General features: G+C 39.0%; 1 protein-coding gene across 4 annotated transcripts in view; it reads right to left on the minus strand.

Annotated features, from left to right (window-relative positions):
• The window catches only part of ablim3 (actin binding LIM protein family, member 3), a 230,535-nt gene that overhangs the window by 65,038 nt on the left and 140,791 nt on the right, over positions 1-24,706 (minus strand). For all 4 annotated transcript variants that reach the window (XR_008724242.1, XR_008724243.1, XR_008724241.1 and 1 more), the window contains exon 7: positions 8,122-8,209. Coding sequence is in view for 1 of the 4 variants with exons in the window: in XM_055642996.1 (XP_055498971.1) it covers positions 8,122-8,209 (88 nt within the window). In the remaining 3 variants the exon portion in view is untranslated. The remainder of the gene's footprint in view (positions 1-8,121; positions 8,210-24,706) is intronic.

The raw sequence follows: 24,706 nt of genomic DNA on the forward strand, positions 1-24,706 counted from the left end.
TTGCAGATAACATTATTTACTTCTGACCAATTACATTTATTTAGTAAAATGTCCTGTATTTCAGCAGAGCCAGAGCCATTTCTCTCTCACTCATCTGACCCATGAAAAAAATCAGGTTTCCTCCCTCCCTCCCTCCATCCCTCCCTCTCTGACCTCCCTACCATCGAGGGGATCTATCGCAGTCGCTGCCTCAAAAAGGCTGGCAGCATCATCAAGGACCCACACCACCCTGGCCACACACTCATCTCCCTGCTACCTTCATGTAGAAGGTACATGAGCCTGAGGACTGCAACACCAAGGTTCAGGAATACCCACTTCCCCACAGGCTATTAAACTCAAGTGAAACAAAACTCTGAACATTAATAGACTATTATCTGTTTATTTGCAACTTATCTGTTTATTTATTCATGTGTGTATATATTTATATAATGGTATATGGACACACTGATCTGCTCTGTATTTATGTCTACTATATTCAGTTGTGCTGAAGCAAAGCAAGAATTTCATTGTCCTATCTGGGACACATGATAATAAACTCTCTTGACTTGACTCTACAAGAGGCAGGCCATCACTCTTCTCAATTAACATCTGATTGGTGATGAAAATAATTAATCATTGGTGTTTCAGTATTCAATTACTTATATCTTATCCAGATATTCTCTGTTCCTTTTATAAGAATTCCATCAATAAAAATAAACATGTGGTGAAACTGCATTTGATGATCATGCCCTGGAGTTCCATTCAGAAGAAGGATTCCAATGATTGTGTTGCAGTTAAATATCCTGGGGCTGGCAGTAAATCAGCCTTGTTAACACCAAATAACAAAACTATTGCTCTTCCCTTACACTTTAATTGAAAAATGAATGGTAATTAAACGCTGTCCCTGTCAGTCTCATACTAAATATTTCACTGTGGCAATGAATTATGATCTGGGGTATTTAACAATTCTAAAAATACATATGTGGCATAAGATTAATTGAGCTAATTTATTACTCAGCCCCAAAAATTATTCCAGCAGGAACTCCATGAACTAACATTTGTCTATCTTTCCTATTGGGCATCCAGTATCCCGACACAGGTTAATAATCGCAATTACAAAGTTTAAATATGCAAGGGAAGAAGATGTGTATTCCACACCTTTCACACCTCCCCCAGAACAAAATGATTCCTCTGAGTTTTTAACCCAACCTGCCGATCGTCTATGTCTTTCTTTTACAACCCCTAAAGCCCAGTTTCAGCCTGAAGCACCTGCTAGCTGTGGAGATGTTCCACATCACCACAACAAGCTGCAGCAATGAGTCAGATTGATGCGTACAGCTTAGATGCTGATATATCCTTGTCACAAATATATTTTTAAATCACTCAGCTTGATAAAATAGAACATTATGAAGCACCTCTTATGACTGGTGTACTTCACAGGCAGTCAAGGGTATCTGAACTGTACTTGCTTTGGCAATGTCAGTAGTGTGCTGGCCAATTGCGTACAGAGTTCATACAGTAAATAATGAGCTTATGACCGCATAACTGTTATATTGATTCAGGAATAAATACTGACCAGATCATGGGACATCATTATCCTACTCTACTTCAAATATATACTACTGGATCTTTTACAGAGCAGAGGAGCCTTTGGTTTAAATGTCTTCTAAAAGATGAGTCCACTGATGTCACGCCAGTTTGTTGACCTAGATTTTTGTGCAGAGACCTCTGCAGTGGGGAATTTAATACATAACCTTCTGCCCTAGAGGCAAGGGTAAACAAAACTAGATAAACCACTGTAAAATGATTTTGGCTATTTATAAAACAGGATTCACTACATAGATTTTTATGTGGTATATTGTTCCATATTTTGGAATGTCATAAAACTAGATATTATATATTTTGGTACATATTTTGGATAATGTGCTAAAAGATCTGGAGCACATTAACATAGAGTGCATTCTTTAATCTAACATGGGAGGATAAAGAACAAGGAATGATTATTTAGCTAAAGCCCAAATGTTTATGATTGATCTCAAATTTGAAAGACTTTTATCTTGATGCAAAGTGAAATGTCAAATTTTGACCAATAAATGCTGTTTAAATGTAAAATTTCCAGAGGGGCACAGTGGCATAACAAGTAGAACTGCTGCCCCACAGCACCAGTGATCTGGGTTTGATCCTGACCTTGGGTGTTGTCTGGGTGGCGTTTGTATGTTCTCTCAGTGAGCGCATGGGTTTCCTCCAGGTATTCCGGTTCCCTCCTACATCTCAAAGATGTATGAGCTTGTAGGCTAATTGGCCACTAATGTATAGGGCGTGGATTAGGAAGTGCGATAACTTAGAATCAGTATGAATGTGTGCCCGTTGGTCGGTGTGAGGTCTGTGGGCCGTAGGGCCTATTTGCTTGCTCTATCTCTTTACAAAACTAAATTAAATTCTGTTATGATTCTGTAATTTCATAAAAAAATTTGGGTCACTGTTCACATGGCGAAGGATATGGAGGATAGTGAGATCGAGGGTGGGGGGGGGGGTTTGCTGATTCTCCGGCATGTTGATATCAAGAAGGAATCGGTTAGTGGGGTTCTTGAAAAACATTAAGGTGGATTGAGTTATTGAGAGAGGCATGGTAAAAATTGCATGAGCCTTAATTTAGATCTTTGTATCATTTTTCCCCACAGGCCAGGTTCTAGAGGACAAGAGAATAGCCAAAGGCACATGGGATCCATGGAAATTTGGTTGATTGGATTCAAAATTGGCCTGGCCATAGAAGACAGAGGGTATTTGTATTACTCTGGCTGGAGGTGTATGACCAGCTATGTTTCACAAGGATCAGTGATCAGTGCTGGTACTTCTGTCTGTCTGTCACAGTGCTGGTACTTTGTCTGTCTGTCTGCCTGTCTGTCTGTCTGTCTGTCTGTCTGTCTGTCTGTCTGTCTGTCTGTCTGTCTGTCTGTCTGTCTGTCTGTCTATCTGACTATATGTCTGTCTGTATATATATATATATATATATATATATATATATATATATATATACACACACACACACACACACAAACATTAGACAATAATGTAGATGGGCTGATTAGTAAGTTTGCAGAAGACACAAAAATTAGCAGATCGTCAGTAAGGTTGATTGTCAAAATATTCAGCAAAATGTAGGTCAGTTGGAAATATCGGCAGAGAAATAGCAAATGGAATTTAATTAGGACGTGTGAAGTGTTGTGGTGTGGATGGTGAAATGTAAAAGAAAACTATATAGTAAATGGCAGGACTCCTCATAGTATTGATGAATGGAGGGATGCAAGTCCATAGGTCCCTGAAAGTGGTAAAGCAAATAGATAGGGTTATAAAGAAGGCATATGGTATTGATCTGGGTAATGAGTATTAAAGTCGGGAAATCGAGTTACAGACGTATAAAACTTTGGAGTATTGTGTGCAGTTTTAGTCCTTGCATTATGTGAAGGATGTAGAGACTTGGGAGAGATTGCAGAGGGGTTTTTCCAGGATGTTGCCTGGATTAGAGAGTATTAACTATAAAGAAAGGTTGGACAAACTATGTGTCAGAGGTGGAAGAGCGACCTATACAAATAAAGGAAGTCCACAGGTTATGACAGGGTTCCGTTCCTGAGAATTGTTTACAATCTGAACCGTTAGTAAGTCAGAAATGAGCAAAAACAATGGAAAAGTATCACAGAAACAGTGGCAATGGGAGAGGAAGCAGGGGCGAAGAGCAGCCGCCTGACTTCACTAACTCACTGAATGAGCGAGTGAGTTTACTCAGCGCTACCAGCTCCACTCAGCTCGACCCAGCCCTTATTGTTGTTGCTTGGGAGGGAGAGGAGGTAAAAATGGCCCCTTCCCACCTGGCACAAGACGTCTGCATTCTGCAGCAGCTGGCAAATCCATCCCTATCCATCTCGCCAGTCTCCCAAATGCTTGCTCGTATGTATGGGGTGTCGGGAAATCATAACAGTGAAAACCTGTACCTAAAATTATGTAAGGCACAGATTGCACATAATTTCAATAGTTTTTTTTCCTCTGGGTGGAAATATCAAATACGAGATGGCTTACACTGAAGAAATTGAACAAATGGAAATATGGGGGCCACTTATTACAGGAGTTGATAAACGTTCAGATAAATGCAAAGTGATTTGCCACAGGATTTAGTTTAGGAACAGATTTGCATTTGGTAGAGATCTGGATAATACCAAGTTAGGAAGTGTAGTTGCCAATAAGAAGGAGCTTGTGAAATGCATAATAAGTTTGACAATACTCGTGTGGGGACATGAGGGAGTAATTTGTCAGGTTAACTTTAATTTTGAAGCAGGAATCATATATTACACACCCCAGATTTAAGAGTGATACATAAAGAGCAATGTTCCCCTTCAAGTATCACCCATGAGTAATTAGTGTGGAGCCCAAGGAAAGGTGAAGCCTACTGGTAGAAGGAGCTTAGTTTAGTTTAGTTTAGTAGACAAACTGTGTAGGAAGGAATTGCAGATGCTGGTTTACACCGAAGATAGAGACATAAAGAAGAGGGGTTCCGACCCGAAACATCACACATTCCTTCTCTCCAGAGATGTTGCCTGTCCCACTGAGTTACTTCAGCTTTTTGTGTCTAGTTTAGTTTAGCGATACAGTGCGGAAACAGGCCTTTCGGCCCACCGAGTCCATGCGGACCAGCGATCACCACACACTAGGTATGTTGTAAAACGTACCTGAAGCGTTGCTGAAAATCTGTCCTAGCCCGTGTGCGCGATTTTGGCGCCGTTTAGATGGGGGCGGGTTTAAAACGCGATTTTCCTTAGGCTGTTCAAATCGAGAATGTTCAGCCTAGTTAATTATTAACGAAAAATCGCTGGAAGATTCTGTCGCTTGAGCTATTTTTAGTTTTAAGGGGTTTATTTACTTGTTATAGTAGGTTAAAAATTAACCTCTAAACCCGCGACCACCGACAACGGGCCGGATCTCATACAGGGGCCAACGGAAGGCAGGATGTTTATTATTACGTTAAAAAGGGCTTCTTAAGATCCCTTTATACAAAATTTAATGTTGCAAGTAGCTAATTTGGGGCCCATTATATCCCGCAGTATTTTTCTGGGCATTTGGGGGCACAAATCTACTGCAATGTGAACGTTCTAAACCAGCGCGTTCCACAGGATTCCCCACTCGAAAGCTGATTTAAATGCCATTAATTAACAGCAATTGAACACTAAATTCCTTCCATTTGGCCTATAAATTAATGTCGATGAGATTTAAAAATCATGTTTTATTGTGAATTCTTTGTGAATATTATTTGGACACAGGCTATTTAAAAATGTTAATCTTTTCTTAAGAAATGGATAGATGTTTAGATCTAGTAATTGAAGTTTGGAATTAGCTACAATTGGGTAACTAACTAACTAACTATATGCTTTAATTTCAGGTCATCCAAGTAAGATTATTTTATATTTGTTTCAGAATGCTTCAATCTATGATAACTGAAAATTTCATCAGGTCTCTTAATTTTTGAGAAAGTTATTGGCTTTTGACTCTCCACGATCACAGCTTTTTTGTTATGTCCATAGAAAATCAATAGGGAACAAGATGCTAATTTCCGAGAATGAAAATGGCCATAACTTTTTTTAATACTTGAGATATGAAAGTGAATTAGGTGTCAAATTAAACTTCTTTTTATTCTTTATCTGATGGGATAAATTGCAGACTTGATTTTTTAAATCTCAAAATGTTGTAACATTGCTACACACACTAACACTATCTTACACGCACTGGGAACAATTTACAATTTTACCAAGTCAATTATCCTACAAACCTGCACATCTTTGGAGTGTGGGAAGAAACCGGAGTACCTGGGAAAAACTCCCACAGGTCACGGGGAAAACGTACAAAGTCTGTACAGACAACACCCGTAGTCAGGATCGAACACGGGTCTCTGGCGCTGTAAGGCAGCAACTGAACCTCTATGCCATCATGCCTTCTTTCTATATGAGATGTGAGCTCAGATTTCCCCCAGTGCTGAACTATGCAGTTTATATAGCAGGCTTCCAAAGCACTGGGAGATGCAGTTTTGGCACAGACCCTGAGGAGAGGATGTCTAGGTATCTCGCCTTAAACATAACTCCTCAGCTCCTCATGTTAAAGCATCATGCACATCAGAAACTACTTGGAATGTTTCAAGTGACAAGATGCCATTAATGGATGATAAGTGGTGACCACCAAATGTATTTACTGAGTACTGCTCAGTAAGCAATTACTAGTGTTTTTGATGAATGCCATAACAAATCAAATACTGAGGTAATAAATCACACGTGAAAGTTTGTACAATGGGGAATATGATAGACACTGGCTGGAGAGGTTGATATGAGTTCAGAGAAATACTGAATGGGTTGTCACAGGAGTTAGTTTAGGAAAAGCTTTACATCTATATAAAGGCTTAATAGTTAGATTTCTGGACAATTGGATAACATAGAAACATAGAAATTAGGTGCAGGAGTACGCCATTTGGCCCTTCGAGCCTGCACCGCCATTCAATATGATCATGGCTGATCATCCAACTCAGTATCCCATACCTGCCTTCTCTCCATACCCTCTGATCCCCTTAGCCACAAGGGCCACATCTAACTCCCTCTTAAATATAGCCAATGAACTGGCCTCAACTACCCTCTGTGGCAGAGAGTTCCAGAGATTCACCACTCTCTGTGTGAAAAAAGTTCTTCTCATCTCGGTTTTAAAGGATTTCCCCCTTATCCTTAAGCTGTGACCCCTTGTCCTGGACTTCCCCAACATCGGGAGCAATCTTCCTGCATCTAGCCTGTCCAACCCCTTAAGAATTTTGTAAGTTTCTATAAGATCCCCTCTCAATCGCCTAAATTCTAGAGAGTATAAACCAAGTCTATCCAGTCTTTCTTCATAAGACAGTCCTGACATCCCAGGAATCAGTCTGGTGAACCTTCTCTGCACTCCCTCTATGGCAATAATGTCCTTCCTCAGATATGGAGACCAAAACTGCACGCAATACTCCAGGTGTGGTCTCACCAAGACCCTGTACAACTGCAGTAGAACCTCCCTGCTCCTATACTCAAATCCTTTTGCAATGAAAGCTAACATACCATTCGCTTTCTTCACTGCCTGCTGCACCTGCATGCCTACTTTCAATGACTGGTGTACCATGACACCCAGGTCTCGCTGCATCTACCCTTTTCCTAGTCGGCCACCAAGAACAAATAACATTTGTGACCCCCTTTACATTGCCATGCCATGCCCAGATTAACCATTTTAAATGGTACATGGCATTCGGGCACTCCAAACCAGCACTGAGCTGATCATAAAACCTGTCTTCAAAAAAGGCAGCTTTGTGATGAGAAGTAGATGGAAGAGAAATAGAAAACAAATGTCTTTATGAGGAACTGTGGAGTGGATGCAGAACAGATGCCTTCTTTTTTGTTCTAGGTGGAAAAGATCAGTTGTGAATTGTAAGAGTGTAAAGGTTGCATTCTTCATCCACTGCTTAAGATTTGATTATTTATTTAAAAAATCCATCACTTCAAAACAAAATCAGCCATGGAATGTAAATTTTGCTGGCTTCCCCTGCCTTCAACTGAGTGGGCTGTTGGGTTACTCTGAGGGCAGTGGAAAGGCAAAATTGCTGTCAGCGAAATCCAGCTCCTTGTGATTAGCAGCGTAACTCCAACAATTTAGCACCTATTAAGTTCAGGAAATCACTTGTAATTCTTATATTTTGTGTGATCTCGCTGGCAAGTTTCCCAAAGCTATTTATTCTACTGTAGACGATACCATAGCAGAAAATGTTGTAAAGAGTTATAGGGAATTAAGAAGAACGTGTGTAAGAAGGAAGTATAGATGCTGGTTTAAACCAAAAATAGACGCAAAAAGCTGGAGTAACTCAGCGGGACAGACAGCATCTCTGGAGCGAAGGAATTGTTGATGTTTCGGGACAAGAGGTATAAAATGTATTAATTGGGAAGCCTGATAACCATGTGAGCAGAAAAAGAAAAAGGAGTGAAATTGTGCTTAAAGAGTTGAATAAGGAAGGAGGGACAAGACCTGAGTGCAGCATTAGCAACAAGTTGATAGTCCATTTTGGTGGTGTACTTTATATGCCATGTAAGTCTCACATACCTGTTAGGTACATTTCTTCTCCCTCTGTGAACATCTGGTTGCATCTGACACACCTTGCACAAGTTGGGTGGTAATGTTTGCCTCCTGCCTAGAAAAAAAATAATTTTATAAATAAAGCTTGCTGCAAAATTGACAAAATATGCAGACTTTGGGAGCACCCTATCTGATTTCCTTCCATCTTCATGCTGTGATATCATGGGAAATATCCTCTCCTATGTAATTTTGTTTCAAAGGAATCAAAAAGAATAAATCAAGTTTGGGCAGCACGGTGGCGCAGCGCCAGAGATCCAGGTTCCATCCCGACTACGGGTGCTGTCTGTACAGAGTTTGTACGTTCTCCCCGTGACTGCGTGGGTTTTCTCTGAGGTCTTTGGTTTCCTCCCACGCTCCAATGGCGTGCAGGCTTCCAGGTAAAATTGGCTTGGCATAAGTGTAAATTGTCCCAAGTGTGTGTTGATAGTGTTAATGTGTGGAGATCGCTGGTCGGTGTGGGTGAGCCGAAGGGCCTGTTTCCGCACTGTATCTCTGAACTAAACTAAAAATGTCTCACAAGACTGAATTACAGATTTTTCCAAACGTTTCCAATAGTGTGTGAATTCCACACCTCAAACACCCTTAATAGTGTGACCCACTGTCTCACTGCATCATCATAGTGTCACTGGGAGATTAATTAATTTCTAGTAGTTTCAGAATGTCAACAACGGCAGCAGAGACAAGCCACAACTGGGAAATAATATAGTCTCTTCTAAGCCTCAGAAAAAAATGGATTTCCAGAAGAAGCTGCTACAGTCTGGAAATAAACCGTTTATCTTGTTTGATTGAAAAAGTGAAATAGTGTATGATCTTTGACAGTGAAAATAATTTAGTTGATGGCCTAATGCATACTAATTTTAATCCGTAACAGCAGCAGTCCCTAAGTTTATGTATGTGTATTGCAATTTCCTTAAGCAAATATTTTAAAATACATGAATTTTTTTAAATTTGGAAACAGTTAAAAGGTTTATTTCAAATGTTACTTAAGTATTGCATAAGCCACAATCTATTTTACAGTGTTTAATTAGTTTAGTTTAGAGGTACATCATGGAAACAGGCCGTTCAGCCCAGTCTATTCACACTAGTTCTCTGCTATCCTACTTTCTCATCCACTCCATATACACTAGGGACATCTTACCGAGGCCATGTTTTTGGGATGTGGGAGCAAACTGGAACACCTATAGGAGAACCCACAAAGCTACAGGGAGATTGTACAAACTCCACATGGACAGCACCCGAGGTCAGGATCGAACCCGGATCTCTGGCACTGTGAGGCAGCAGCTCTACCAGCTGCATCACTGTACTGCCCAGCAAATATAACATTTGAAATAGAGGCTGCCCAAGAAATTAAATACAAATTATTTTTGCTTTCTGCTAATGTGAAAGCTCTTCATGTCCTTGACAGCTCAAAGTCATGGTCACGATTTCTGTCGCACTGGTGAGTGACAGCTGCATGGACGGAAAATGAGATTGTTCTCTCGAGAGATTTACAAGCATTGATGAATCATAGCCAACTCTTTCTGGAGATTGTCATATCGAGCAATTTACAATTTACAACATACAAACTTTCCACTTAATACTGCAACTGGATATTGTGAAATGAACTAATAAATAACTCGCTAATTTGTAAAGTTAATGTGCAGTGGTACTTAATAAATTCAGTCAGTTGTCATGTGCTTTACAACAATATTCAAAGCAGATAATAATCTACTAAATGTCATATTGGAAAGGGCATCAATGTTGATTAAAATTGCTTACAAGTTCGACGCCAGTGATTTCTCACCATATATTTATAATAATACATATTTGAGTATATTCTCTCAATTCAATTTCAGCAGTATACTCATCACCACTCTTCTTTATAGCATACTTCAAATTACACCACAAATCAGATATTATTTTGGATTTTAGATCATATCTATATATAATGAGAGTGGTTTGTTTATTAGATGTATTGCATTATCTGCATTTTCCATTACTGTTATGCCAATAATTCTTCACAGTTCTACCATATACATATTCAATAAACTATTAGCAGAAGCATGTCATTTGGAAAGATGTGATGATCTACTTATTAATGCACAGACATTTAATTTAACACTGCAGCAATTGGATAGCATTACATGAACCAATAAATTACCAACCAATCTGTAAAGTTTATGTGCGGTGGGACTCGATGAATTCAGTCAGTTCTAATGTGTTTTGTTACATTATTACTAGCAGATAATGATCTATTAAATGTTAAACTGGGAAGGCTATTCATTTCCAACGATATTGTTATTGCTATTCTACTCTGGGTAAATCATCACCATACCTGTCATCAACATGTTAATTTATTAATTAGTGGAATCTATCATATATCAAATATCAATGCCTGCACATATGTGTACCAAGCCCACATGCACATTTGAAATATATTTCAAATCTGATTACATCTTTGGCAATGCAGCAACTTCTTCAACATTCAGGAAATGCCTTTTATACCTTTGGGAGTTCTCCTTTATTATTTGATTCACTTTTTATGGATGTAACCATTAACTGATCAATCAAATAAGAGGTCAAGGAGATGCTCTCAATAAATAGAAAAACTCTCTAAGGCCAATGACAGAGTTTGTAAGCAACAATCAGTTCATTTGCAGGTAATTCAATTTATCAGCAAAATCTCTTCTGATAGAGCATATCGAAACTGCAGTCACTTAAGGGCCCACTGAATTAGAGTTTGTAATTGGTTCAAATATGTTATTATCACTGGTTACAGTATGGTTCTTTATTTAAACAAATATCTCTGTTGATTTGCTCAGAACAAAAGTGAGTTAATCTGTGTGGAAATAAATACTATATTTTATCTGATGGTTAACAAAAATAAGTGTATGAGAGATACCGTTTTCTTATTCAGAGCAACAACCTCAATCACTAAACCCCACCCCAAAAACCTGCCAATTTTCACGGCTCATTTGTAAGTTTGTTAGAATTAGATTAACTCATACTTTTTAAAAATAATTTCAATAGATAAAGATAATTGTTCATTTACGCATTTCTTTAGTTTATTGATTTGAATGGTATAACATTTGAAATGTGGGATCAGATAACTTTTCAATATACCTATAAAAAGTTTATATCATCACTTCTCAAAATCTTAGGTCCGTAAAACAAACCTATTCTAATTAATTCTCTTCATTTAGGTGTAACGTTATATTTGTAGTATGTTAAAATGGTAAATATTTTAATAAAGGTATTTTATTACATTTAATAAAATTTCACATCAGTAAAAAGGAGCTGATGAAGTTATCACTGTGCAATACAATCATGAAATCTTCCTGTGAACATTGAACATATCCATTTAAATATAACCTGTGTAAAAATAGGTTTTTTATGTTTAATTGTGTCAGTCCCATTGTTTTTAACTGCAATTTGGGGATAACTTACAATATAGTGTCTTTTAAATTTCTAAGCTAGCTTGAAAAATGTTATTTGAAAGAGAGAGCTCTTGATGCTGAATTGTAAGCCTGGTTTATATTTTCAGTCTGCAGCCATTAGAAATTAAGTGAAAATACCTAGTTCATTTAAGTAAGTTCTATTAAGAGTGTAGCTCACCAAACATTAGTATCCAGGAATAGACACAAAAAGATTTGCATATCTTTCATTTATTGTTCTTTATCTCTTTACATTAATGCCTATATTCCTCGTTTCCCTTATCCCTAGCCAGTCTGAAGAAGGGTCTTGACCTGAAACGTCACCCATTCCTTCTCTCCATAAATGCTGCCTCTCCCGCGGAGTTACTCCAGCTTTTTGTGTCTATCTTCGGTTTAAACCAGCATCTGCAGTTCCTTCCTACACATTAGTGTCCGCGAATATGTTAATCTTGGACACATGAGCTATAGATGTTATGTTGAAATTTCCATTATGCTCTCTCTCTCTGAATTAATTTCTAGGTGACAAACTTTCATTTAATTTCCAGTGCGATACAGTCAAGAACTCTACCAGCCATGGTGGAAGTGAGGCAATAATATATGAAGCCATCTGAATAGCAACTTTTTGGAAAGTTCTGTTATCTGAGATGGAGGAATGGGAGAATAGAATGATGTCTTTACAGATGGGAGCAAGTACAGTCACAAATGAATTGGATGGTAATGAATATTTGTTACTAGCTTATCCCCTGAGATGGAAACAGAGAACGGAGTCAAGGAAATACCTTTTCTCACAAAGAGTTGTGAGTCTGTGGAATTTTCTACCTCAGAGGGCGGTGGAGGCGGGTTCTCTGTATGCTTTCAAGAGAGAGAGATTTAGATAGGGCTTTTAAAGATAGCAGCGTCATGGGATATGGGGAGAAGGCAGGAACGGGGAACTGATTGGGGATGATCAACCATGATCACATTCAATGGCAGTGCTGGCTCGAAGGGCCGAATGGCCTACTCCTGCACCTATTATCTATTGTCTATTGTCTATCTTCTGTGACACCAGCTTTGTTTATCTCTCTCCAACAGCACAGCCTGACCTGTTGGGCATTTTATGTTCTTTTGTTTCTGTTGCCCCATTCTAACCACCCTAATTTTATTTTTGGTTCATTTTCTCTTTTTCTGAATGCCCCCACCGGGGACTAGATGATGTCTACAATTTATGTCCAGAGCAATCTCCTGGCCTCATCCTATCTGAGATATTTCCATTATCTATCTCTCACTCTCCTACACTCTTGACAACTTGAAACGTAATGGTCTCCTCTCTTTCCCAGTTCTGAGGAAGAATTTTCTACCTGAGAAAGTTACCCAGTTGCTCTATCCACAGATGCCGCCTGATCTTCTGAGTGTTTCCTTTCATTTTCAGTTTTTGTGTTTTTCCACACCATGCAGTTTTGTTTTGATTTTTGACTACAAGTTACAGTACATTAGAAACTTTCAAATATTGTTCCTAGTAAGGTAGTGTAAGGAGTTCAATTGCAAAATTTCAAGGAGTGCATATATTTTTTTCTCTGTTATTTGGTTCCATTATAGTACCAGTCATTTATTTGTAATTGTAATTCAGGAACTTTTCCCAACTATTCAATCTGCAAATTATGCTGCTTTAATTTCACATACTTCATTAGCTTAATGTTTTCTCAATGCAGAATAATTACTCAGTACATCAAGATTAGCCAGTCTAATTCTTACCTCTTATAATGAGGGGAAAAAAAGTTTCAAATGAACACGTATAATCAGTATATTTTAAACTGGTAATACTGAGGGTGAAATTTCATCTTAATACTTTAAGGATTGGCCATCTATTTTACTTGTGTTTGGGCATTCCATTTCATTGAGTTGCATTGTGCTGATGACTAGCTGACAGGTCCACAGAGAGCCACTGTCTGGGGCAACACATGCATCTGTGCCTTCTGGACTTTGGCTTGCTGCATTGTGGAAATATTAAATGCTTTGGAGCATGCCAATTGGAGTTGCCACATTTACATTGGCCCTCTTCATCTGACTGGGTTACCGACCAACATTAAAGAGGCACAAAGTGCTGGAGTAACTGAGCAGGTCAGGCAGCATCGTGGGAGAACATGGGTAAGTGACGTTTCAGATTGGGACCCTTCTTCAAACGGCCCCGACCTAAAAAGTCACTAATCCATGTTCTCCGGTGATGCTGTCTGACCCGCTGACTTACTCCAGCACTTTATGGGTTGTTTTGTAAACCGGAATCTGCAGTTCGTTGTTTCTCCATTGAAGAGGCATTTGCTGCTGGACGTTATTTCAATTAGCAATATTGTTTTAATTGATTTGTCAAGTTAATTAGTTTCATGTGATCTTAATTTTATTTAAATTAACGATGTAAAGTTTTTTTTACTTTAATCATTTTCAACTCTTCCTAAATTTGTGAACAGTGTAAAGATTTCCTGCAACATGAGTTGTCAGAAGGCCATCGGTCTCTAGGCAGGACCTCAGTAGGCGTTGCCTGGGGCTTACTCGTTGCTGGCAGAACGCTCTGCCTCTGGGAATGTCTGGGGAAGTGTAGCTTCACAGTCTCTAGAAGCCACACAGTGCACAAGACTAGTGTGTCTACATGGGGTGTTTGTGAAGGTTGACTCTGAGGAGGCTGGTTCCAATGCAATCCAGCCATTTGATTTCAATATTGAGAGAGGAGTACAACTGCTGGCTGAAGTTCTCTCTTGTGTTTAATGCTAGCAATTGAGTATTCTTAAAGTCCTTTACAACTGTGAATTATTGATAAAAATGCGCTGATATATGGACAGTGAATTCAAACATTTGAATGTTAATTGAGAAGAACTGCAAGGTCTTAAGCACATGAACCATAATTATTAAATAATTGATTTAGATTCTTCAAATATTTGCATCCAATGATAACATATTGAAGGAAAATGATAGTCAGTGAAGGTATTTCACCAACAGAGTGGAGATAATAATTCTTCTGAATTCCTCTACACATATAATGGTAAAACTACAAAATCCATAAGAAATAAGAGCAGGAGTAGGATGTTTGCCCTTTGAATCTGCCTTGCTATTCATCAAAATTATGGCTGATCTGTGCCTGTACTATTCCCATATCCCTTGATTTATTTAAAATGCAGAAACATATTGATCTCTGTTTTGAATGAACTCAACGATGGGGTCTCCACAGACCTCTGGAATAACGAATTGGACAGATTCATCACTGTGTGAAGGAAGCAGTTTCTCCTCTGGAGTTTATGCCAAATGGAGGTGAATGGCAGGACTGGGGTGTACACAGCTTTTAAGTTGCAATTCCATAGCTCCCGAGTGGATTGGGTGTTAAAGAAAGCATACAGCCTACCTGCCTTTTCCGGTCAGGACATTGAGTATAAAAATTGGCAAAACCTGCCTAATTCTTTGATTAGGCAACATTTGAAATTCTGTTTCTACTGCATCCTGAGGATGATTGGGAAGCTTTGGGTATGGTGCAAAAGAGGATCAATAGAAAGTTGCCTGGATTAGAGAATATTAACTATAGGGAGAGGTTGACAAAGTTGTAATCAGCATCAGAGGCTCAGGGTCAACCTGACAGAGGTATATAAGATTATGAGAAACATAGATAGGGTAGATTGGGTAGATAGTCAGAGTCTTTTTCCTTGGTTGGAAATGTTAAATACTAGAGGGCATAGATTAAAAATGAGAAAGGTAATGTTTAAAGGAGATTTGCAAGGCATGTCTTTTTACATTGAGAGTGGTAGGTGGCTGGAACGTGCTGCCACGGGAGGTATTGGAAGAAGATGCAAAAATAACATGTAAGAGGCATTTAGGTACATGAATAGGCAGGAGATGGAAGGATACAGATAATTTGCAGATGAATGGGATTAGTTGAAATGTTATCATGGTCAGCACAGACATCGCAGAATGAAGAGCCTGATATTGTACTGTTCTAAATTCAAAGTTCAATGTTCATCATTGCAATCCTAAAAGACCTAGATAAGAAATACGTAGAATGATTTACAAATCTTGAATTAATTTCAAAATAAATATCCTGCACTTAAACATTCAATACAATATATAAATAGTCTACTATTACACTGTCTATCCACACTGCACCATATGGTTGACAAGCTCTTCAACATTCTCATCATAACCCAAATCTTTTGCTGGAGAAATATAAATCTTTCTATGGTTGCAATTTTACTTTTCTTAGCCAAGCATTAAACTGATGTCCAGAATGATAAAAGGAAATTTGAAATACATCTTTTTTTTAGTTGTGTATTCACAAAGATGGAAATCAAATGGTACTTATAAAACAATTGCCAGAATAAATAATGTGATATTGTCATAATGAGAATGATGGTGAGATTGTTGTGCCATAAAAGTTAATGCAAATGCTTCCTTTGTGAATTAAATGTAATATTTCCCCCTGTTAAAGAGGTGAAAGAATTACAGGACCATCAAATGCATCAATTTAATTTAAAATATTATTAAGGCTGCAAACTCAGGTAGAATATCTGAGTACATCTAATTCCACTTGAAGAGTAAAGCAATAATTATTTCTTGCTCCTGTACAGAAATGGTGAAAATAAGGCAAGCTAAAATCTTTACTATCATTAAAATCTTTACCATCAGTAGCAATTATTTGCTACTTACTCCTTTAAATACTAAACAGGATTTGTAAAGAGTAAATGTGAACTGAACATTTAAAAATGCTCCTGAGCTAATTACAACCCAGAAAGGTCACTTCAAACCAAAATCAAGAATTCACGCAAGCATAAACCCAGTGGCAACAATTATCATCTACTTATGTGAGTCAGTTGTAAATTGTTAAGAAGTGATGCTAATCTCACAAGGAGGGTAAATTGTTCCTGGCTATCTTGGTGGATTTTAGCACATAATTGCTCACAGGTTGATGGCATGGGTGGCAGTATCGAAGCACACTTGTGATTGGATATGTTAACACCATCAAAATAGAATTTAAAGGGACACTATGGTTAGGGAGAAATTCCATAATAGGGTTTAAAATATTACGATCTCATTTGAAGGTATTTAACTGTATCTCAGAAACATTCGTTATTTTTGGATGGATTAAGAAACCACAAACAAATATGAAAGGAATGGAAACTCAAGGCTTATGTATGAACTTGGTGGGACATGCTGGAGGAGCAGCTGCTCTGTGCATGGTAGTTGCTAACCTGGATGTGGCATGGTCTGAATGAGCTGTGAGGAGGCCTTCCATCTGTGGCATCTCATATCACCAAACCATACTTCTCTGGCTGTGTCTGGATGGAAGCCAAGTGGAGGTTAAGTTTAATTCTGCAGCTGGCTGGGCCTGTCAGTGAATGTACTGTTCTGCGATGTAATTTGACTGAGCTTGTAATAAATATTACAGACTTGTTCCGAGCACAGTTCAGACCCTTCAAAGCAAATGTTGCCAATTAACGTGATAGTAGCCTAATGCTCATAAGTTCATACGTGATAGGAGCAGAATTAGACCATTTGGCCATTCAAGCCTACTCCGCCATTTAATCATGGCTGATTCTATCTTCTCCTCTTAACCCCATCCAACCCCATTAACCCCATGAATAGACACTATCCAGGTCTTTAACTATTTGGTGAGTTTCAATGAAGTTCCCTATCATCCTTCTAAACTCCAGAGGCCCAGTGCCATCAAATGCTCATCATATGTTAACCCACTGATTCTTGGAATGATTCTTGTAAACCTCCTCTGGACCATGTCCAGTGCCAGCACATCCTTCCTCAGATATGGGGGCCAAAATTGCTCTCAATACTCAAATGCAGTCTAAACAGCATTTTATAAAGCCTCAGCATACTGACTAAAGCCTCAGGTTTTACTGCATAATGATAAACGTGTATGCCTTCTTTAATATAGCACCTTGCTGTTTGGGGTGCTTCTGCACAATCAACCAGCATAAATAATAATGGCCTACTACAATCTTTCCTGAGGGCTGGCACATTGTTTTCACTAATTGGCAAAGTGAGGTATGTACACCTCTATTCACATGGGCATAAACCTCCACTTAAGTAACCTGACCCTGCTGTCATCCCCTCAATAATCTTCTTCAATTACTGCATGAAATCTGAATTAAAGAGTTTTCTGTTTGGAAATCCATCCAGTCATCTTGTTGGGAGCAGAAAACAAAGTAAAACAACAGCTCGGAAAATCATGAAAATTGAAAAGCAGACGTAAAATGGATAAAACCTTACACAGGAAGGAACTGCAGATGCCAGTTGATACCAAAGATAGACACAAAATGCTGGAGCAACCCAACTGGAAAAAAGGAATAGGTGAGGTTTTGAGTCAGAACCTTTCTTCAGTCTCCAGTCTTAGATAATATCTCTCACTGTTTTCTGACATTTATTCCCAGTATCGCCAGTCGTGTACAAACCTGGATGTCCATTTAAAAGAGTGATATTCAGAAGCATCACAGTTACTATTCAATCAAATTATATTACATCTATGAATCATTAATTCCCACTGTTTGTCTGCATAAGATTGCATTGTCTGCATAAGACACAAACAAAAAATATGTTAAATTCCACAATATTCAGGCTAATTCCTATGGTAAAATAGTGTAGATCAGGTGTTGCCCACAGAAAAAATGGCCCTGGTAATTCTAATCAAGTTGGCATTATTCTTTACATTCATTTAAATTACTGACAACAATTGCAATGAAATTCTCATAAACCCTGCTCCATTACGGAAATCAGCAGCAGTGCACATGCCGATCGCAAAGAATCTCTCCAGTCATTCGGAGTGCAACTGGGAATTTAACATAATTAGCTTGATGGATTGTTTTAATGAATTGTGGAAGTCATTAACTATTTCTATGCAACATGCAACATGCCACGGTGAGCATCAGGGGCATAAACATTTATTGAGTTCAGAAAAAAACATTTTAAAGCGTTATCATAATGAGTTTTGGACTGTTAATTCAAATTCTGCAAAAAAAATGTCAGACAGGGGGAGAATCAACTTTCCTGCCTTAAATACTTTAAATCTAATCAAAGAGAATGTATTCTCTTTTTCAGCTCATGGTTATTTTTCTTTTGTTCTGACTTTCAAAAGAGAATATTAACTAGTTTTAGACAAACAAATTTCGAGGGACCTTATTCTGATCCTTGCGACACCACTTCACAACAAGATGGACTATTGAAAATTATTTGCTATATTTTAGTCTCCTTTATTCCTAGTCGAACACTGCCCTTTGATTTAGTTATACAATTTAGAAAACTGTCTGCTACTCTTCTTCTGCTGAATCAGCACTGAACGATTCCTCACATTAATCCCCACTGCCTCCAATTTAGAAGATGCATTTGTCTTCTACTTGCAACCGACAAGCAGTAATTTAAGGACAGCTGTGGGTAGATATAAATTCAACCATTGCTTGATTCTTGAGTAGCGCAGGCCTGAGATTTTACTGCAAAAGTCAAGCAACTAATGATCATTTAGTGTATTTGAAAGAGTGAAATTAATAGCTCAGTAGAAAGATTGTTTGGTAAATTTCAGGCAGGAATTAATTATTTTACGTCTATATCATTGGAACAATTCTTAATTTGGCTTTTTAATCAAACTTTCACACTATTTTTATTCATTCACTGGATGCCCCAATTGACAGTAAGGGCAGCACTTATTTCTTATTCCTAAAGGCATTTGAGAATATGATGGGGAGCTGCTTTCTTGAATTGCTGCAACTAGTTTAGTTTAAAGATACAGTGTAGAAACAGGCCCTTCGGCACCCCAAGTCCGACCAGCGATCCCCATACACTAGCACTATCCTACACACGAGGGACAATTTACATTATTTACCAAAGCCAATTAACATACAAACCTGTACATCTTTGGAGTGTGGGAGGAAACTGGAGCACCACGGGTAAACCCACACAGTCTCGGGGAGAACGTACAACTTCCATACAGATAGCACCCATAGTCAGGATCGAACCTGGGTATCTGGTGCTGTATGGTAGCAGCTCTACTGCTGTGTCACTGTGCTTCCTACAGTTTATATAACAAAAATACTCTCCAGTGTTATTTGGTAGTGAGCTCCAAGATTTTGATTCAGTCATGGTGTTAATATATTTCCTGGAGAGAATGAGGACTGTTTCGGGCGATGGCATTCCTGTGCCTCTGCTTGTTCATTCCTGTACAGACTGCAGGTTTGAGAAGGTCAGTGAAGACACTTCCGAAACATTGAGGGTTGATTCTGATGTTGTGTAATCATGTTAAAAATGTCACCGCAAATTGACAGCACATTCTCATTGTCTGGGAGAAAATTAATCAGAATTAATATCAAGACGTTTAAGAACACAGAAACATATGAAGTAAGAGTAGGAGTAGGCCAATTGGTTCCATGAACATGTTCTGCCATTCAACAAGTTAATGGCTGATCTTCAACTTCAACCACTGCTTCCAGTCTTATCCCATAACCTCCGATTCCTCCAAAATCAATAAACCTATTAGTTTGAATATCCTCCTGATTACATTTTACTTTATATGCCTCGTTGTCAGCTTCCTCAAGCTAACAATGATCTATTCTACATTTCCCATGATCTTTGTTCTCAGACTGAGAGATCATTTGATCCCTCATTTTCACACCTTACCCTTCCATATCCCTCGTTTCTTTCTCCCCTGATTCTCAGTCTGAAGAAGAGTCGCGACCTGAAACGTCACCCATTCCTTCTATCCAGAAATTATGCCTGTCCCACTGAGTTACTCCAGCATTTTGTGTAATCTTTTATGTAAACTTGCATCTGAGGTTCCTTCCTACACAAATCTATCTATCTTGGTTTTGAATGCAATCTTTGGCTGGGCCATCGCAGTTTTCTGGAGTAGAAAATTCTAACGATTTACCACCCTTTGAGTAAAGAAATTCCTCTTCATTTCAATTCTAGTAACCTACCCCTTATGTTGAAGCCTAGTTCTAGAATCCTTAATATCTGTCAATTTGTTGTTTTCCATTTTACACTATATCATGTGAGGCCAAGATTGACCCCAGTAACTAACTACAAATATCCTGTGAGATTTTGCTGAAATAACAAATCTGGAAGACTAGAATTTTGTTTTGAACTCCCCTTAATTTTCACAATCCTACATCCACACCAATTTCAACGGCTGTTCATGTTTTTTTACTACTTATTCCGCTGGACCATAGAAGTGCCTGTACAAACAAAGGCAAGCTTTTAAATATAAGGCAAGATGGATAATGAAACATTATATTTCATAGGCAACCTGCAACAATAACATTGAATGTAACTCATGATACCACACAACATGCCTCCATTGTTGTTAAGGAATGACAACTGTGAAAATGCTTTTAAATCACTGAAGCATGCATGTGGAAAAAAATAAACCATGCCTGCTGCAATTTCAGAGGCATTTTAATTTCACCCTCATTCAGGGTGCTGCCTAATCATGCAGTAATACCCATTTCCGTTGCACCCCTCCAAAATCATGAGCCCCAAATTGCAGTCAACAATGCTGCCTGAAGATTTTCGTTAAAATTAAACAGACCCAGAATATTCTTCGGGGTCAGTGCCAAGTCCGTCAAGCATCATGTTTTACCAAATCGATGCTCATGGTTGCACTGACATGGAAAATACAGTCTTGAGTGCTAGCAGGATATTTAATCTTGAGTACATTACAATTTCACCTCATTCTTTGCCAATCTCTGTGCATGTTGTTTCCAGCACTAGTCCCCAGAAAGTGAATACGAATGGGAATTTTCACCTTCTCGTCCTAAGGTTGCTTCATAAGCCGTAGCATCACTATTGTTGCTTAAGAAATTACCAGCTTACTTGGCAGTGTGAAGATAACAAACCTGTTATATCTGGCTCAAATACATAGTGCATTTATCAAGCAAACAACACTGGGAGCTAATGGATGAATAGAGTATAAAAACCGGAACGTATTTTGCAGTCTTTCCACCATATTATTCATAATATAGCTTTTCTACAGTGTCACTACTGGGGAAGGAATTAAGGTTGACAGGATTATTTTACTGTAATGTTATAATACCTGACCTTTTTGAAAAGGATCATACATATTTTGACTTTGTTACATCAGTAACCTTATCTCGGAAATGCCAGTATGCTCTTATGCGATGAGGCATGGGGGATTTCTGTGCAGTTTATCTAATTTCTTCTTACACATATCTCCCTACATCATGCGTTAGTTGTGCATTAATGCCAATACCATGGCATCAAGAAACCTGACAACGTGTTCATGCTGTAGGATTAAGCATTATTAAATCTCATGGTTAGTTGAAGGATAATCCACAACATATATTATTGCTCAAAGATAGACACAAAAAGCTGGAGTAACTCAGCGGGAGAGGCAGCATCTCTGGAGAGCAGGAATCGGTGCCGTTTCAGGTCGAGACCCTTCTTCAGACTCTATATATAATTGCTCAATACTAATTGTATTCAAGATTGATAAAAAATAATTAATTGGGTATTTGCACAGAAAATCTAAATTTTACCTGCTAGCAATTAGATATTATTTTGTTATTTTGGTGGCAATTGTTAGCTTATTTGAAATCACATTTGGGGATATTTTCGGATCAATTCATAAGTGTGTGTCACCCCACTAACCAATATTTAAAGCCTAGCTTTAAACGTCTTTGGCTTGCTGGATTATTTCAGGCAGATTGCAGTAGGTTCAGAGTCACGTAGAAGCCAGACATGGGAACAGTAAACATCTTGGTCACCATTACAGATCATGAGTCAAGAATGTTCAATTATCAAACGTACTGGCAATAGACAATAGACAATAGGTGCAGGAGTAGGCCAATCGGCCCTTCGAGCCAGCACCACCATTCAATGTGATCATGGCTGATCATCCCCAATCAGTATCCCGTTCCTGCCTTCTCCCCACATCCCCTGACTCCACTATTTTTAAGAGCCCTATCTAGCTCTCTCTTGAAAGCATCCAGAGAACTTGCCTCCACCGCCCTCTGAGCAGAGAATTCCACACTCACCACTCTCTGTGAGAAAAAGTGTTTCCTCGTCTCCGTTCTAAATGGCTTACTCCTTAATCTTAAACTGTGGCCCCTGGCTCTGGACTCCCCCAACATCGGGAACATGTTTCCTGCCTCTAGCGTGTCCAAACCTTTAAAAATCTTATATGTTTCAATGAGATCCCCTCTTATCCTTCTAAACTCCAGAGTGTACAAGCCCAGCTGCTCCATTCTCTTAGCATCTGACAGTCCCGCCATCCAGGGAATTAAACTTGTAAACCTACGCTGCACTCCCTTAATAGCAAGAATGTCCTTCCTCAAATTAGGGGACCAAAACTGCACACAATACTCCAGGTGTGGTCTCACTAGGGCTCTGTACAACTGCAGAAGGACCTCTTTGCTCCTATATTTGATTCCTCTTGTTATAAAGGCCAACATGCCATTCGCTTTCTTCACTGCCTGCTGTACCTGCATGCTTACTTTCATAGACTGATGTATAAGGACCCCCAGATCCCGTTGTACTTCCCCTTTTCCCAATTTGACGGCATTTAGATAGTAATCTACCTTCCTGTTTTTGCCACCAAAGTGGATAACCTCACATTTATCCGCATTAAACTTCATCTGCCATCCATCTGCCACTCCCCCAACCTGTCCAAGTCACCCTGCATTCCCATAGCATCCTCCTCACAGTTCACACTGCCACCTAGCTTTGTGTCATCTGCAAATTTGCTAATGTTACTTTTGAATCCCTTCACCAAATCATTGATGTATATTGTAAATAGCTGCGGTCCCAGCACCGAACCTTGCGGTACCCCACTAGTCACTACCTGCCATTTTGAAAGGGACCCGTTAATCCCTACTCTTTGTTTCCTGTCTTCCAAGCACTTCTCTATCCATGTCAGCACTCTACCCCCAATACCATGTGCCCTAATTTTGCCCACTAATCTCCTATGTGGGACCTTATCAAATGCTTTCTGAAAGTCCAGGTACACTACATCCACTGGCTCTCCCTTGCCCACTTTCCTAGTTACATCTTCAAAAAATTCTAGAAGATTAGTCAAGCATGATTTCCCCTTCGTAAATCCATGCTGACTTGGACCGATCCTGTTACTGCTATCCAAATGTTCGACTATCTCATCTTTTATAATTGACTCCAGCTTCTTCCCCACCACCGATGTCAGGCTAACTGGTCTATAATTCCCTGTTTTCTCTCTCCCGCCTTTCTTAAAAAGTGGGATAACATTAGCTACCCCCCAATCCACAGGAACTGATCCTGAGTCTATAGAACATTGGAAAATTGTCACCAATGCATCCACGATTTCTAGAGCCACTTCTTTAAGTACCCTGGGATGCAGACCATCAGGCCCTGGGGATTTATGAGCCTTCAGTCCCATCAGTCTATCCAACACCATTTCCTGCCTAATGTGGATTTCCTTCAATTCCTCCGTCACCCCAGATCCTCTGGCCACTACTATATCAGGAAGATTGTTTGCGTCCTCCTTAGTGAAGACAGATCCAAAGTACCTGTTCAACTCATCTGCCATTTCCTTGTTCCCCATAATAAATTCACCTTTTTTGGTCTTCAAGCATCCAACTTTGGTCTTAACTAATTTTTTCCTCTTCACATACCTAAAAAAGCTTTTACTATCCTGCTTTATATTCTTGGCTAGCTTACCTTCGTACCTCATCTTTTCTTCCCGTGTTGTCTTTTTGGTTATCTTCTGTTGTTCTTTAAACATTACCCATTCCTCTTGCTTCCTGCTCATCTTTGCAACATTGTACTTCTTCGCTTTAATTTTTATACTGTCCCTGACGTCCTTTGTCAGCCATGGTCATCCCTTTCTCCCCTTGGAATCTTTCTTCCTCCTAAGAATGAACTGATCCTGCACCTTCTGTATTATTCCTAGAAACACCTGCCATTTTTGTTCCACTGTCATCCCTGCTAGTGTATCTTTTCAGTCAACTTTAACCATGGCCCTTTATTCAACTGCAACACTTACACCTCCGATCTACCCTTCTCCCTCTCCAATTGTAGATTCAACCTGACTATGTTATGGTCACTGCCTCCTAATGGCTCATTAACCTCGAGGTCCTTTATCAAATCCGGTTCATTACATAACACTAAATCCAGAATTGCCTTCTCCCTGGTAGACTCCA

This window comes from Leucoraja erinacea, chromosome 11 (genome assembly GCF_028641065.1).
Source record: "Leucoraja erinacea ecotype New England chromosome 11, Leri_hhj_1, whole genome shotgun sequence".
Taxonomy (NCBI): Eukaryota; Metazoa; Chordata; class Chondrichthyes; order Rajiformes; family Rajidae; genus Leucoraja; species Leucoraja erinaceus.